Raw genomic sequence first — 15,492 nt, forward strand, 5'->3', positions numbered from 1 at the left:
TTATTCTCATTATTGACACAATAGTTATATTTCACTTTAAATATGATTGTTATATATGCAATGAAATTCTGTTTAACTTTTGTACCACATTTATTGAATCCCACTAATCATGCATTTAACAATTTTTTGATGTATGGGGGTTTCTAGAGTCTACAGCACCACGCAGTACAGAAGACAGTTCTGTGTGCAAAAGCAACACAAAATTACCTGCCACTGTCGTTTTGATATTGTCGGTTATATGATACAACCAATATCTTTGTAAATGGACTGGAATTTATGAAGCCTTTTTCATCATTACTCAAAGCCCAAAGCAAGGTACTTCATGCTGTTAATACCGTTTTTATTGATTGCTCGCTAATGGAAGCAGTGAATGCATATTGAATTTCACAATCTTACTCAATTAACTTTTATTTGTATACAAACAACCAAAACGACTGTAGCCTCAAGACCCTTTGACACACAGGCTGGAGGATCCAGGGATCAAAGCTAACAGCCATCCTTGAATTTGGGAGAAAAGTAGCTACGTTTAAGACAGTCTAAGGAGCTTGGAAAGAAAAGCGTCTGGACTTCTTTAAGTTACTTAAAGATGTTTCACCTCTCATCCAAGAAACTTTGATTTTAAGACAGGCCTCCAGTAAATGCTCTATATAAGCAAAGCCAAGTTTCTGGTTGCATCTGTGAAGATGTATGTCTTGCCAGTGCAGGGTTCTCATACTTCTTTTCCATTTAATCATCACGTGGTGTGCAGCCAGTTCTGTCTTGCTGCCTTTTGAGAACCAGCTTATATTTCAACAGGTTTGAGCACTGAACACGTTACGTAGCATTATGCTGGAAAGGTTGGGGTAATTTTATGGGAAGAAAAATTAAAAAAAACAGAGACAGTGCAGGGATGAACTTCACCTGCTTCCAAGATGCCAAGGAGAGGAAAGTCTGAAGAGTGTAGAACACTTAGTGGTATATAAAGCAGCGTTACTGTTTTACTGAAGCGTTGAGCATTGTGGCCTTCATCAGGGTCTTCATAAAAACATAATGTAGGAACCATTTTGAAATAGCAGAGGTAAACTATAAATTTGGCTCTAGATTGGGGATCTAAAGGCAGCTCTAAGCAGAGTTAAAACTAACAGATCCCAAGCATAAAGCTTGGGGTGTGTTGGAGTTGGAAATAACAAATTTCCTCTGATTGTGAGTCTCTTTCAGTTTGTGTGTGCTGACTTTGCACACACAAACCCACCCCTTAATTCCTACCCCACCCCATCTTCCACTGCTGGGAAGCTGGATAAGAATATGATTTAACACAAAGCATAAACATTTACGTTAAATATGTGTCGGTGGTGCCTGTGCGCTGGCTTCTTGACTCTTAGAGTTTTGCTAAAGTCTCTCTAGGGGGGCTCTGACTGGAACACGCCTTTGGGTAGCATGGGAACAGGCAGGCTTGGTCTGGGAAAGGGAGCAGGCTGTTCATTTCTGTTGCACAATCCAATTAGCTCCGAGTTCCACCGATAAGAAACAGCACCAGATCACTACAGAAGCTTTGTGTGAGAAGTCGTGCGTCTAATAGCTGGCTGGTAAACAATCGGCAGCATCTTCAACAGGTTCCGCTTTCACCAGGGATCTACGACAGCTGGTTAACAACAGAGGTACGTGACTGTAGAACTTTTTATCTTTATAGGTTTTGGGTTTCGTAAAATGATTTACAAGTGTTGGCTGGATGGATCGCCGCATAGGTTGTAAAACCAACTGCAATATAACAATTCGTGCATTTACATCACTGACAGTATATGTGCTTTTATAGAGGGACAAACATCACATGTGCACATAAGAGAGGAAAATACAAAGAGAAGAAAATGCTTTTCAACATTCCATGGCAACATCTGTTTTCACTTTTTCCTCCCACGAGATAAATTCATTAGTTTGTGGGAATGTCCAGGAAGCAGATGGACATCATGTCTTCATACACATCCTTTTTTCTTTCAAGGTGTATGCTTGGGATTGAGGTGAAAGTTGGAACCTTAAATGTTAAATGTATATCTACCTTTTAAATGCAGACTGACAAAATAGGAAAGGGTCTCTTTTCTTTGTCTTTGTTATTGTGCATCATAACTAGAAAATACAAGAAATGTCAAATGTGGAAACCATTATGTGCATTTCAAGGAATTAACACTCCAGTGAGGGGAGGAAGCAGAGAAAACAAAACTGGAGAAAGTGTCATTTTGTAAAGCTCAACAAGACAAATTAACAGAATAAAAACAGAATGGAGAATTTAGGTTTGTAGGGAGCTGAGGAGTGATCTGACTATCCCTACTAGCAAAAACACACATGCACAGTAGGCACATTGTTACAAAATCCCCATTTGAAAACCATCTTGCATTATTAATGTTATTTTAGCTTATCACTACTTTGTCAGCAGTCATTTCAACTGCATGAAGCAAATTGGTCCTAAAAAATAATCTCGTAAAAAACGTTGAAAAGGAAAACCCAGTCTGTTTGCACAGTTGCTGAATGGTGGGATTTATGGGACCGTGACCCCAAGGCCCTGACAGACAGCGGGGAGGAAAACAAAATGTGGGAGAAAGGAAATGGATCACTTATCAGAAGCAAACCACAACTAACAAGTGTAGATGACCCACCACCTAAAAAATGTCAAAACCACTGCAGTGTCAGGAACACTACCTGTCTTATGAGTGCTGTCAACAGCCCTTAAGCCACTGTGTGATCTTCAGAAGCTGCAAGTAAGCTACACAGGAACCGTGTAACCAAATACCCCTTCTTTCACAACTTGGACTTCCTCAGGGGACTCGATACGAGCCAGAGACAACAAGACTGTTGGTCTGTGTAAAGGTGCCTGATAACGTGAAGGAGCCAAGGTGGTCGGAGACTTTGCTGCAAAAAAAGTGAGAAGTGTCACGCTGGTGCAGATGGCTCCATCAAGGAAGTTTGAAAACACCTGCACTCTGTGCATGCTGAGGATGTAAACCAGTGGTTGTTCGGTGTATTAATGAATTCTCATAACAATCTTTTAATAGATCATGCTGACTGCTTACCTGCTGGCAATCTTCTTCATCTGCGCAGGTAAGTGTAGTCAATCACACAATCATTGCAGACCAAAAATGAGAACTTAAAAGGTATATTTGGGTTAGAGGAATCTTTTTTTTTAAAGTTTTTATAGCTAAATGTATCAAGACAGACAAAACAGCAGTTATTCACAACAGGAAAATGGGAGCGTTTCCAGGTTTTTTTTTTTAAATGGGCCAGCAAAGGAGAACCTCGGGTGGCTGGGTTGGGGGTGGAGATGTCTCACAGGGACAAATAAAAGCATCTGGAAGTTCAATGAGTTCTAATAATGTTAATATGCTCCACAAACATGCATTAGATGTAGCTGCTTGTAGCAATGTTGGAGTCACACTGAAGGGCAAAGGGAGCTAATGGAGCTAATAATATATTTCAGTTTTACTGCATGGTCTATCAACACATATTTGGCTACAGTTTGCAAAGTGAAAGAGTAAAGGGGGCACAATTAAACCAGCAGCATTCACTGCATGCAATATTATTTATCATTATACTCATATGGCAGTTGTACCTTTCGTTTTGTGTGATTTTCAACAAATTACACAACATCAGAAAAGATTTTCAGCTAGAATATTTCATTCATTTCATCTGCATGCATATATTTGCAAGATTCAGTGAAGACAGAATTATTTGTCATATAAAAAAGGGGTGTGAATGAAGTTTCCTTTATGGACACCACATGAACTATAAATATAATTTAAATAAATAAATATAAATATAGAGACCCTGAAAAGCTGAAGATGGAAGATTTTTACGTTTATGTTTTCAAATTGGGGAATTACAAGATATATCCAGGCCTGATACATCTTCTAATTCACAAGAACCCTTCATTACATTTAACTGAAAGCCAATTTGAATCCAAATTATTACAAAAAAAATGAACAGGCAAACAGTGGTGTTTCTAACATTAATATGCGCTATCCTGAATTGAGTCAGCAGTGCTGACTCTCGCCTATGTTGTGCAATGTCATTTTCTTCAGGAATCACAGCAGAAGCTGTCCGTCCACCATGCAACGAGGACCTGTTTGACATCAATGTTGACAACTGCCTGTTGGATTTCAACAAAAGCATGGAGACAAGTGACTATCAGAACATGTGCCCGTGGCCTATGGTTCAAAGGTAAATGTTAGGCTCTTCTTTTCTTCTTCATTTGTTTATTTTTTAAATTTAGCTAATATAAAGTTGTCGGGTTTTTTTTTCTGTGTGTTTATATAAGAGAGACAAATGAGTTATATTTAACTGGACAAGAGGCTCCCATGAGTTTCCAAGACTTGAATGAGTGGTGTGTGATTAACCAAGCATTAATGCATGAGTCTGTGCTGAGCTCAACATGAGTGAAAACACAGGAAGGCTGGATAAAGATCCAGCCTTCCTGTGTTTTCACTCATTGAACTCTGCAATGAAATACAGACACTTCTTTTTACTGCCTTTTCAGTAAAGACGTATAATAACCTTTAGTCATGGGAAAATCAGATGCTTTCCAGTCTCATTACATTTGATGCCGGTCGAAGTTTTAATTACTCATATTCTAATGAAAACATGTGAGACCATTGCTCTTGGGCTCATATTTCCAGACAGCAGTTGTTTCTGGAGACTTTAGTCTTTGCCGTGCTACCTGGAGTGGATGGCAGTGGACTTTAATTATGACTGTAATAATCCATATTTTACTGTCAGCATAATTTGGGAGATGAGGTACCGTAGAGTTTAAATGGTGTGTAAGGGTGGAGTGTCCATCGTCACAAGGAGCCTTGCTTGTTGAGCAGGCTTCTGGCTGTCAGGTTCAATTGAGCCTCGGTGGAATTTTTCCACACTAAAATTTTGCAGCGACATCTGGTTGCGAGATTTATGTTTGTTTAGAGAGGCTACGGTTGCTTCTCTGCCCCGAGGACGTGACAAATTAATGCTTAAACTTGAAATGTAAGCTGCTGCCTAAACATCAGCGGGTGATTTCTCCATTTATAAAAATCTTGAAGACACTCAGGCTGTTGATGTTTTTGGCTTTGTGCGCCTATAAACAAGGCGCCTATAAGTGCAATGCAACTGTGTGACATGGATCTATGATCATGCCAGGTGAACTGAGGCAAAAAGCATGGCTTCTATTCATCTGCTGTTGTTTGTTCATGCTACATCCTACTCAGCACAGTCATGTGTTCCCATTTTTTGAACCAGTGCACCTGTACATTTCACTGGCATCAGGATATTTTAATAGTGCATTTGCAAGAAATAAACAATGTTTATATTATTTGGTATCTTATGGCTGATTTTCCCCTAATGATAAATGAAAATGTGCTGATGACCCATTTAAAATGCATTAATGGTGGGTTCTGAAAGAGGGTTGGTCTGTCCTGATGATGCCAAATAAATAATTCATGCATACCTGATCTTTTAATTTATTAATAAGTCTTTACTCAGTTATCCCATGAAATGAAGGTCTGTTTGCAGACAGTTGGGTGTGTTGTGGTCAGTAGAACACACATAACAGCTCTGTTGCCTGGCAATACTGTTAGCTAAACGGGAAACAGGAAGCTGAAATGTTAAGGCCTCAGTCACCCAGGTGGAGAGACTGATCGGTGACCCTCTGACAACCACAATGTGTATCCCTCTGCTAGTCGCTAGGTGAAAATGGTTGCAAAAATGCTACTGCACCAAAAACTTCCATGTGATTACTTTGGTCACTAGCAGATTGTTGCCATTGCCTGCCGTTTGCATGGAAGACACAGACTTGTGTGCAAATACTTACCAACTACTGAGCAGCAGTGAACCTTTTTATGAAAAGGTGGCGTGTTTTATGAAAGCTACAGGCGACTGCAGCAATCTGCAATCGTGGAAAATAACTTTTTCCCTAGTGACTTGTGGTTTCCAAGGATTCACCGAGCAGACTAAGGCCCAACTCTTAAAGCTACATGTATGAATAATGTCGAATGTGCTGACGTGGAATCTGATTCTCAGCCTACAGATTCATGCTGCACATATTTCACACACCCTAAAAATGTTACAAGTGAAATTCTTTACCGCCTGAGTAATTTTGGGTCACCTTGACTTTAGTCTCACTCTCTTTCTCTGCAGCAACTACAACAAATTGATGACATGTGTGGAAGACTGGGCTAAGAAAACTCGGTGTTGGGGTTATGGATTTTTGGTAGATGAGATTTACTTGGAGGTCCACCAGACGTACTTTTCGCTATGTGGATACGTTCGTGACCCCCCACTCTTCACTCTCATCATGTTAATAGCACCGTGTATTATTGTCACACTTTTTCTGCCTCTTCTGTGTGTTCACATCGCCCCCAGGGACACATAAATACCCAGCGAAGGAAAATTGGAATATTTTTTTAGCCAGTGTTCTGACAGTGCTAACTGTGCTTGCTACCTCTGTTGCAGAGATTCAGGAAATTCATCCTGGAAGAAGACACTTCAAGCTAATAAAGAATCATTTTACATAAATCAGAAAATACATTTTCTATTCAATGAAGTAGTGAAAACGCCTGACTACTTAAGTTTGGTTGGATAAGTATCTTGGGCTGTTCACAAAGAGTTTCATGATCCAAAAGACTGCAACGGAGAGGACAACTGTACAACTGAGACTCTTTTGGACCTAAATGTATTTATCCAAGCAGACAAATTGCAGGGGAGCTTATAAACGGGTGTCGTAAATTGAGCAACAATGACTGCAAATCCCCCAAAGGTCACGTTTGGTGGAACAAAGCAAAAATCTCACCTGTTTTAAATATTCCCCTGTCCCCTTCAGGATCCCTGTGCACCTCTGCACCATTTCCAGCGCTCTGGCTGTTTTCCGATCTCTCTCTGGAACTCCTCCTCTGATCACTTGTATGTCCTCCCTTTTGTTAAAACAACAACACTTCCAGCCTTAAATTTAATATTTCGAGAAGAATGTCAGAGAACAACATCTAGTGACTAGTGACTGACATTATCTCCAGTCACCATCATAGTGTTGGTATGTGGCTTTCATAGTGTCAGCACACAAAGCATCCACTATAGGTCAGGTCCTTTTTGACAAATGCTCTCATGAGACACCTCAGATTTTTACAAAAGACACTCTTGACCTTATGTGCTGCCTCTGCACTTGAACAGTTTTTATTTTTTTCACCAAAAATTGTATTTCTAAAATGTTTTTTCGTTTTATAAATCATCATTATGACCTGTAATTAGTCTGGCTCACTCTATACAAGTGCTGGAAGCCGTCCCGAGGTCCCACAAAGGCAGTCTTGAGGGGGACATTGGCTAAATCTACAAAGCTATGTTTTTTATGTTTGAGTTCCAAAACCACAATGCACAGAAAACAACATTTGACAGGATTTTGTCATCCAACTGTAAAATTATAGGAGATATTTTACTATTTAAAAAATAACATTGTTTTGAATATTACCCTCCATAAACAAATATGAACACAACTGGAGGAAATCTATGAAAATGTAACCATTTTATTGTTGTAGTGATTTTTCCCTGCAAAGGTCAAACACTGTATTTCTCTGTGACTTGTTTGGTAAATATACAGTACATATTTATCACATTATACAGTCTGTAAAATGAACATACACTGAGCACTTACCTAATGAATGTTCTTCACTTCCATTATTCTTCCATGTGTGGCAGAAGTAATCTGGTTTATACTGTAATCATTTTTATGTTGACAGAAATAAAAACAATACCATTTGTATTTGAAACACATAATAAATATTTATTTCAGACAAAAAAATAATGCTTTACAGTTTTTTGAAAACCTCTTTGTAGCCATAGCAAGACAGACCTGCTATTAAAGTATTCACATGACCTAAGTGTCATCTACAGATGCAAACATACTGCATTTAATTATTTTTTCATCCAATTACTACTTAAAAGGACTGTTGTGCAGAGCTCATGCAGAAAACTGTGTCAGTAAAACAATGTAAAGATCCATTAGGTGTTTTGGGGGGATTTCAATACTTGAACAATTTTATGGTTCCTTGTAATCTGCAAAGGATGCTAGCGTTCTTAATCTGACTGAGGATCAGTTGCCCAGCAAAAAAACAGAAAGCAAGTTGAATTTTTTAAGCCAAAGGGGAATTTTCTCAAGAATCGGTGGGTAAACTAGAGACTGTTCAGATCCAGGAGTGCCAATTGGTGATATTATGTCTAATAAGACTCTAGCATCATTTATGCACAAGGTGTTTTTTGGTATTTGTTACCTGATGCACCCGGTTAATTAAATAAGTGCCACTTCAAACTCCTTGTTCCCCAACATGCAGGTAAAGTTACCAAGTAGCGCCTAACTCTAATAAGCAGATTTAAGCGAAATTTGCTAATGCGGGTCTCTAAAACGGGACCATTAATTGTCAGCAGGTAATCTTGCCACCAAAAACACACCTTGTGCATAACAGGGAGTCCCAATTAACTGCTGACCCCGCTGATCATGAGACTCGCTAGCTGTTGTGTGTTGTAGAGTTCTTTGGTCTGGCTCTTATTAAAACCTTGCTAAATGCAGCTTACACCGTGCTGGGAGAAACGTATAGTCGTTTTGTCTTTCGTGGATCAGTCACACTAGAGTAAAAACAGTCCTTATGATTAAAAAAAAAAAACTGGTGGTTGATGTGATTTCATGGAACTTTGTTGCTGTCAAAGACCAAGTGCAACTACTGGTGTCGACCAACTGGTCACCCAGAGGTTGAGTGGGTGACGCCCTCAACCTCTGGGCGACCACTTTCAACTGGAAGGCAGTTGCACAGGTTGCCAAGTGGAGACAACTTATTCGTGGTGGGAATGGGACTCACTGTAATCACTCTCAGACTGGCAAAGGTTTTCAAATAATCATTGCGTATTTTGTAAGCACAGAAAGAGTCGGTCTGTGCAGATGAGTGCAACTCGACTGTGACAACTCCTTGACAACTCGACTGTGACAACCACTCGACTCAAGTGGTTGCCGGCTGCTTGTATCCCGATTACATTCCTCTATTAAAAACAAGGCTGCAGAGTGCTTGCGTCATTTTGCACAGGTAAAACCACATCCTACTCACTCTGTCTTAGTGCTCTTTTATCACCGTCTGGACTCAGTAAATTTGCTTTGAAGAGTACAACTGACTGTGAGTGGTTTCCAGACCTGGTTCATTTAGTTTTCCCTAGTGTGACTTCGGCATAAACAAATAGCATAATCTTAAAAATCATAGGTGTTTCTCACTGAACTGAACTGAACGTATTATTATTCTATGAATAAAAAAATACTATCCACAAAAAGGAAGATTAAAAAAGGATAATACTGGAGATAGTATTTAATTTACAGCAGGAGATGAGGAAAATCTGATACCAAAGACAGAAGAAAAAAAATTAGTGGCATTCCTTCAGCATCCACCATATTTCTGTTGCTCTTAAGAAAATATCAGTATTACTGCATTTCCTTGTAGCAGTTAATCTCGTTTCACATGTATCTGATTTATCGTTATATATAGTCAAACCGAGTACACTATTCAATATGCTAAAGATCCAAGCTTGTCAGATGTCTTCACTCAAGCTGATGACAGTGGATTAGTCTTGGTTCAAAAATAACAGAGCTAAGTCTTAGAATTGGGTGGGTGGCCTGGCCTGCTACCACTGAGGCATAAGGTGACGAAATGAGGTGACGTGAGAACGTTGACATGACAGAATTTTCTTTAAGGGTCAGAAAGACCAGAACGATTTTTCTTTACATCTCGTGTGTTCTGACATCCAACACCAGACAGGACCAAGAGGCAGCGCCACACCTTTTCTTATCTTAATAATACCCACAATTCCACTTTTTCTCTTGTGTAAATACTGAAAGGATGTTTTGGTAAGTTTGCTGGTTCTTTTTAGGCTGTGGGCTCCACAGACACAGCAGCTCGTGTCACACACACACACACACACTTGTATCGGGCATACACCTCAGAGCCTCTTTCACCATCACAGGTCGAATCAGCACAGCATTGTTGACAAACAACAACTTTGGCTAAAAAATGAACTATCAAAGCTTTCACTGCATATTTAGTTATTAATGGCACCAACAAGGCATTTTACTTTAAAAAATAAAATCTTTACCCCCCTTTTGATTCTCATGTTCTCAGCCACTCACAGCTGGCTGTACAGCATCTACTCTTAGTCTCTCATAGTAATGCACTTAGTGCTCTGTGTACAACTAACATTAGTGTGTGCTTTTTAGGTATGGAAGTTAAATATTGACAAAACTATTAGACATAGAACAAATGTAAGCTTTCAACAAACTATTAAACAATGTTAGTCTGCCTGAAAAGATTTATAAATGCTTTTCATTTTCTAAATAAAACTATACACTTACTGGTCACTTCATTAGGTACACCTTGCTATTAACAGGTTGGACCCAATTTTGCCTTCAGAGCTGGCCTAATCTTTCATTGCACAGATTCAAATAGGTGGTGGAAACATTCCTCTGAGATTTTTGGTTCAGACTGACATGATAGCATAGCTTTGCACAGTTACTGCAGATTTGTTGGCTGCACATCTACCATCTCCCATTGCACTGCATCCCAAAGGTGCTCAATTAGAGTGATAGCTGAACTCTAGTTTAAGATCACTTGAGCTTTGTGACATGGTGTGTTAGCCTGCTGGAAGAAGCCAGCGGAAGATTGGGACATTGGGGTTATAAAGAAATGGACATAGGAAGCAATAATTCTTTGGTTGGCCGTGGTGTTTAAAAATGGTCATTACACATTGTTTTTGCCACAATACCATCCAAATGCTGCTTGCTAAATTTCTTTTCAGTATTCATTATTTCAAATGAACTGTCGTCCTTGTAAATGAGATGAATACAAACTGAAAAAATTGTCTGTAAGGCAGAAAATATGAGGGATGCTTGCTTACTCAGGGCAATCTAGAGTTTACACTTTTTAAATTTATACAATATTAGAATAATTCTAGGTTACAAAAAATACATAAATGTCACACAAAAAAAAAAAAAAAGAGTTAAAAAAAAAAAAACCCAAAACATCAACAACAAAAATAGTTTTTTCATTTTTTTTGCAAAATTATTTGGCAGTGCGCTTTCTAACATGGTGACCACTCATAGTTGTGTCATTAGTGAACTTCCATAAATCAAGTTCCTGCCCCTAAAAACACACTCAGTCAGAGGCAAACATTCAATAATGTCACGAATACGGATAGGGGTGGGTATAATGAAGAAAATACCTCACTGTCTCTGCCCTCAGTTTGCCATTCCAGTCTCTGTAAACTCCTGAAACATAAACACATGGTTGAAAAGGTCCATTAATAACGCAGCCCATTTTAAATGAAACTGCTACAGAGTGCTAATTCAAAGCACATTGTGTTACTCATTAACTCGGGGAGCTGAAGAATTAAATACAGACTGCAGCAGGTGTACGCTTCACATCAAAGTGGAGCTTCAAGTGCAGGCCTACAGAGAACAATCTAGGGGGGAAAGAGAGATTCATTTACCGTTAAACTTCTATGTCACTTCACTGGAGTAAACACATAATTCTACGCACTTGACCTCTTTTTCCTACATTGTACAACATAAAAGCCGGGACTGTAAGCCATAGTTTTTTACATAGCAAGCGCCGGATTGCCTTGACCGCTTTATTTACACAAAGAGGCAACAAACTAAAGGCTGGGGAGCAATATTTACAGATCAAAGGTCAGTTTCCCCTGAGACTGAATCTTTGCATGGCTCATAATATAGGGCATGGTTATGTGAAATAAGATGAACAACAGTACATTGCTGACCATTTAAAGTATGTTTATAGTGGGGTTTTGGCCTTGTTTGCCAGTAATTTATAGAAACCTCTTCAGCTGCCAAGCAGTCTCTCTCTCTCCTAACTTACTATGCACTGTTTTCTTTTAAAAGGTTCATAGACTAAATGTTAGCAGTACATACATTTTGGTAGTAACAGTGCAAAGAAACAGACTTTCATGTTGAATTAACCTTTTTGCCAAGCATCCCCCAGAGTGAGGAATTTGGGTTTGGGTTCAATCATCTCTGCTGTTCTTTTCCACTTTCACTGAATGTGATCAAAGAGTGTGCCATCAAGATATTGTAAGAAAAAACAGCAGACAATTGCTGACTTTCTGCAGATATCCACCCAGTTAGAATCCCCAGGACTCAGCTGACGCTTCCCGAGTGTGTCAGTGATGAAAGCAAGGGAGCCACCGAATGCAAACATGGAAAAAGACCAGAACCCAATGTGCTCACTTTTTTTGTTGTATTCAACAACTCCCGTCTATTTTAAATCAATACGAATAAACTTTATAATCCTAATGTTTGGTGAACCAGACAGTGAATATCCTCAAAACATCTAAATGTGAAGCTTCTTCTTTCAGTTCCTAAGCTTTTAATTGCTGACCGTAAATGGACCATTGAGCCAAATATAGTAAAATCACACCAATTTCCAACACTAATTAATGAATTAGTTTGATCTTTTTGTTGTTTTATGTACAGCAGCTGTTATGTGTTTCTGTGTAGCATGAAATAAGAAAGGTTTCTGAAAATGTGCATGTGTCAAAACTACACTTTATTAGGTACACCTTAGGTAGTACCAGGTTGGACCCCCTTTTGAGATCTGGCGGAGGGATTTTGAGGTTTTTGGTCTTCTGCTGTTGTAGCTCATCCGATTCAAGGTTCAATATGCTGTTCATTCCAAGATGTTCTTCTGCATACCTTGGCTGCAATGAGCAGTTAATTTAGCTACTGCTGCCTTCCTATCAACTCAAAGCAGAATCTCCTCTGACCTCTGGCATCAGCTATGCATTTTCACCCAGAAAGAGAACAGAATGGTCTTTTTCAGACCATTCTGTGTAAACCCTTGAGATGGTTTTGTGGGAAAATCCTAGCAAATCAGCAGTTTCGGAAATACTCGGACCAGACTGCCTATCACTGACTACCATGTCACATTTAAAGTCACTTAAAAACACCTTTCTTCCCAAATGTGATGCTTGGACAAATTTCAAGAAGTCATCTTGACCTGTCTATATGCATACATACATTACTGCAGTTGCTGCAGTACGATTGACTGATTAGATTTGCGATAACAAAGAGATGAACAGGTGTACCTATTGAAGCAGCAGGTGTCCGTTGCAATATAGGATAACTCTAAAAATAGATGGTAAATTACAATCCCAAGCTCACAGTCAGTCTGTGCAATGCAACCTTCATGCATCCTGCAAATGTTTAAATGCTCCCCAACATTTTCAGTACTATCGTGTCTGTGTTAGCCAAGTGCATTATTCATGACATCTCTTAAAAAATATACCAAATTTAGCAAAAAACTGACAGATACTTCAAATAAAGACACATTTTTCTGTTTTTAACGTGTCACTCTACACAATGTTCTTTATATTTTACACTAACTCTAACAGTAGCTTAAGCTATCCGAAATCTAAATACCACTAAGAACATGGTATAGCGTTAAGTCCAAAAGGTCACAAAATAAATAGATACAACAAAGTAGAAAAATAGGTTTAGACCATGTTAGCTATTTACTTATACATCCAAGGTCATAATAATGGGATCAGTGGAGGGCATTAATCACCTTAAAAAAAGTACAGTGGCAGCCCATGAAGAGGCACAGTCTCTAGGGGATTTTGGATTCACGGGAGACTACATTTAGAGATGAGGACTTGTGCCAGGGAGCTGGGTTGGCAGAGAAACGTGACCTTTTTTTCCTACAAGTCTGTACAGAAAGGAAAAGGACTGACTTAACTCCTTGTTTGCACACCATTGCAACCTATAGACAAAGGCAGTAATACAAAGGAAAAAGGCAGTTTAACAACAGAGGCAGTAAAACCAATTGAAGGCTTTACATTTAGAGAAAGTTCATCTGAAAACATTATTAAGTTTGATTGAAATCCTCTCCTCATTAAAGAAAATCTTTCCTTTCTCACAGATCAGTCCCAAAATAAGCCTGAATTAATCAAGCCTGCTGCAGTCCTAAAGGTCCCCACTATCATTGCACTTATGCCCAGAACCTGCAGACTAATTAAAGGGAGACATCAGGTAAAAAGAGTTCATATAAGTTATGTATGCTGCTAGATTTGGTATAGTCCACTTCAGGTATGCATTCAGAGCTATTTCTGTCAGGGTTAAGACATCGACACCACCACAAAGATCTAACATTAGATGTGCTTTTAAAAAAATGGATTAAATAAAGGTAAAAAGTGCTTATCCAGCTATAGATTCTGTATATTTTACAAACACCATTGCAGAAGCTCCTCTTGCTATCCAGAGACAATGAGGTTTCCAAGATTTGCTTCCTCCGATCGGACAGACCTGCAGGGTGTAGGTGATCCTTTTAGCTGGTTCCAGCTTAAATTTATACAAGCATGTGGATCTCATTGTACTCATCTCGTCCATCTTCATCAAAGTTGGGCGAATCTTCATCACAATCCAGCTGCAAAGGGTTGAAATACCTTATTATTTTCATTTAATGTTCATTCTGGACAAATTAAGCATAGTTTAGCGCTGCCAATTAAAACAATGCTGTGGAATAAACTAGCACACTGACACCATCATTGTTTATTCATAATTTAAATACAGCAATGCATGCATTTTGACTGAGCAGTACTCTGTTAATTATACACAGCAATTAGTGCCTCTAAGATCAATGCCTGAAAAAAAATAGGCTGCTTTTCACAAGCTAAGGCTTTAGCACAGAGCCCAAGAGACCAGCCGGCAACCATCTGCCAGTCATGTATTCCCTGACCACTTGGCAAGTGGTTGCTGAAGGTTGATGGCATTTGCTGCCGCTAGGTACTCTGCTAGCAATGGTGAAATTAGGAAAAGCGTGACACAAACTGTTTTCTGGAAACAGAAAACATTAACCTTTAAAATAAAAGCTGCATCTTTTGATAATTGTTGGCTGCGGTGGCGAGGCACAACTTTTAATCTGAAGGTTTCTGGTTTGCGTATAACTTTTTCAAGGTTTACCACTGCTCAGCTATTATTGACTTTTTAGCGAGTTCAAATAGCAACGGGCAGCAACTTAACCTAAATTAAACACAAAGACAGAAACAGATGGAAAAAGCTAGCCTGACTGTTTAAAAGTCACCAAATCTTGAAGAAGCAGACTACAGTAATGTCTATCTAATTTTCTGTGTTAATCTGCATTAGCCAATTTAGCATCACAGGTGCAGGCTTTCAAATTATGTTTAACATATAGACAAAAGTAAGACATTTTTTAAAACGTCTGCTTTTATTTTTATTTTATTCTTTTTCTTTATATACAGTTTAGAACTGAGTTATAGGTCGTTATTGGAAAATGTGGTAACAAGAAGAACATTCGTGAAACAATTGCAATCCCCAGTTCAAAAAAACCAAAAAAGACATTGGAATGCTGTAATTTTAACTACATAGAAAACGCAATGATCTGCAAATCTCAAACCCATATTTTGTGAACTATAGAACACAGAAAAAATACAAATGTTTAAATTGAGAAA

At 38.8% G+C, this 15,492-nt stretch overlaps 2 protein-coding genes across 11 annotated transcripts in view; one reads left to right on the top strand and one right to left on the bottom strand.

The window, feature by feature from the left end:
• Positions 1–1,318: 1,318 nt before the first annotated feature.
• On the top strand, positions 1,319–6,586 carry LOC146557194 (receptor activity-modifying protein 1). Its single transcript, XM_085249777.1, has 4 exons — positions 1,319–1,637; positions 3,024–3,069; positions 4,047–4,185; positions 6,133–6,586. Exons 2-4 carry the CDS (start codon positions 3,027–3,029, stop codon positions 6,365–6,367), a joined length of 417 nt encoding a protein of 138 aa, XP_085105903.1. The 5' UTR covers positions 1,319–1,637; positions 3,024–3,026; the 3' UTR covers positions 6,368–6,586.
• Positions 6,587–7,738: 1,152 nt separating this feature from the next.
• slc4a3 (solute carrier family 4 member 3) overlaps positions 7,739–15,492 on the bottom strand; it is an 84,841-nt gene continuing 77,087 nt past the window's right edge. For 9 of the 10 annotated variants that reach the window (XM_085249770.1, XM_085249768.1, XM_085249767.1 and 6 more), the window contains one exon: positions 7,739–14,447. In XM_085249770.1, coding sequence (XP_085105896.1) covers positions 14,370–14,447 — 78 coding nt within the window. In that variant the 3' untranslated portion in view covers positions 7,739–14,369. The remainder of the gene's footprint in view (positions 14,448–15,492) is intronic. The other variant, XM_085249772.1, reaches the window with a different exon arrangement.

This window comes from Mchenga conophoros, linkage group LG16 (assembly GCF_057382185.1).
Source record: "Mchenga conophoros isolate Kocher_MC1m ecotype Shallow Benthic linkage group LG16, M_conophoros_male_GT1.1, whole genome shotgun sequence".
In the NCBI taxonomy this organism is placed as follows: Eukaryota; Metazoa; Chordata; class Actinopteri; order Cichliformes; family Cichlidae; genus Mchenga; species Mchenga conophoros.

Excerpts from the sequence above, each read along its gene's own strand:
- LOC146557194 (XM_085249777.1), top strand. The coding sequence starts at position 3,027 with ATGCTGACTGCTTACCTGCTGGCAATCTTCTTCATCTGCGCAG. Across the intron at positions 3,070-4,046 it reads AATCTTCTTCATCTGCGCAG|GAATCACAGCAGAAGCTGTC; the intron begins GTAAGTGTAGTC and ends CATTTTCTTCAG. Across the intron at positions 4,186-6,132 it reads CCGTGGCCTATGGTTCAAAG|CAACTACAACAAATTGATGA; the intron begins GTAAATGTTAGG and ends CTTTCTCTGCAG.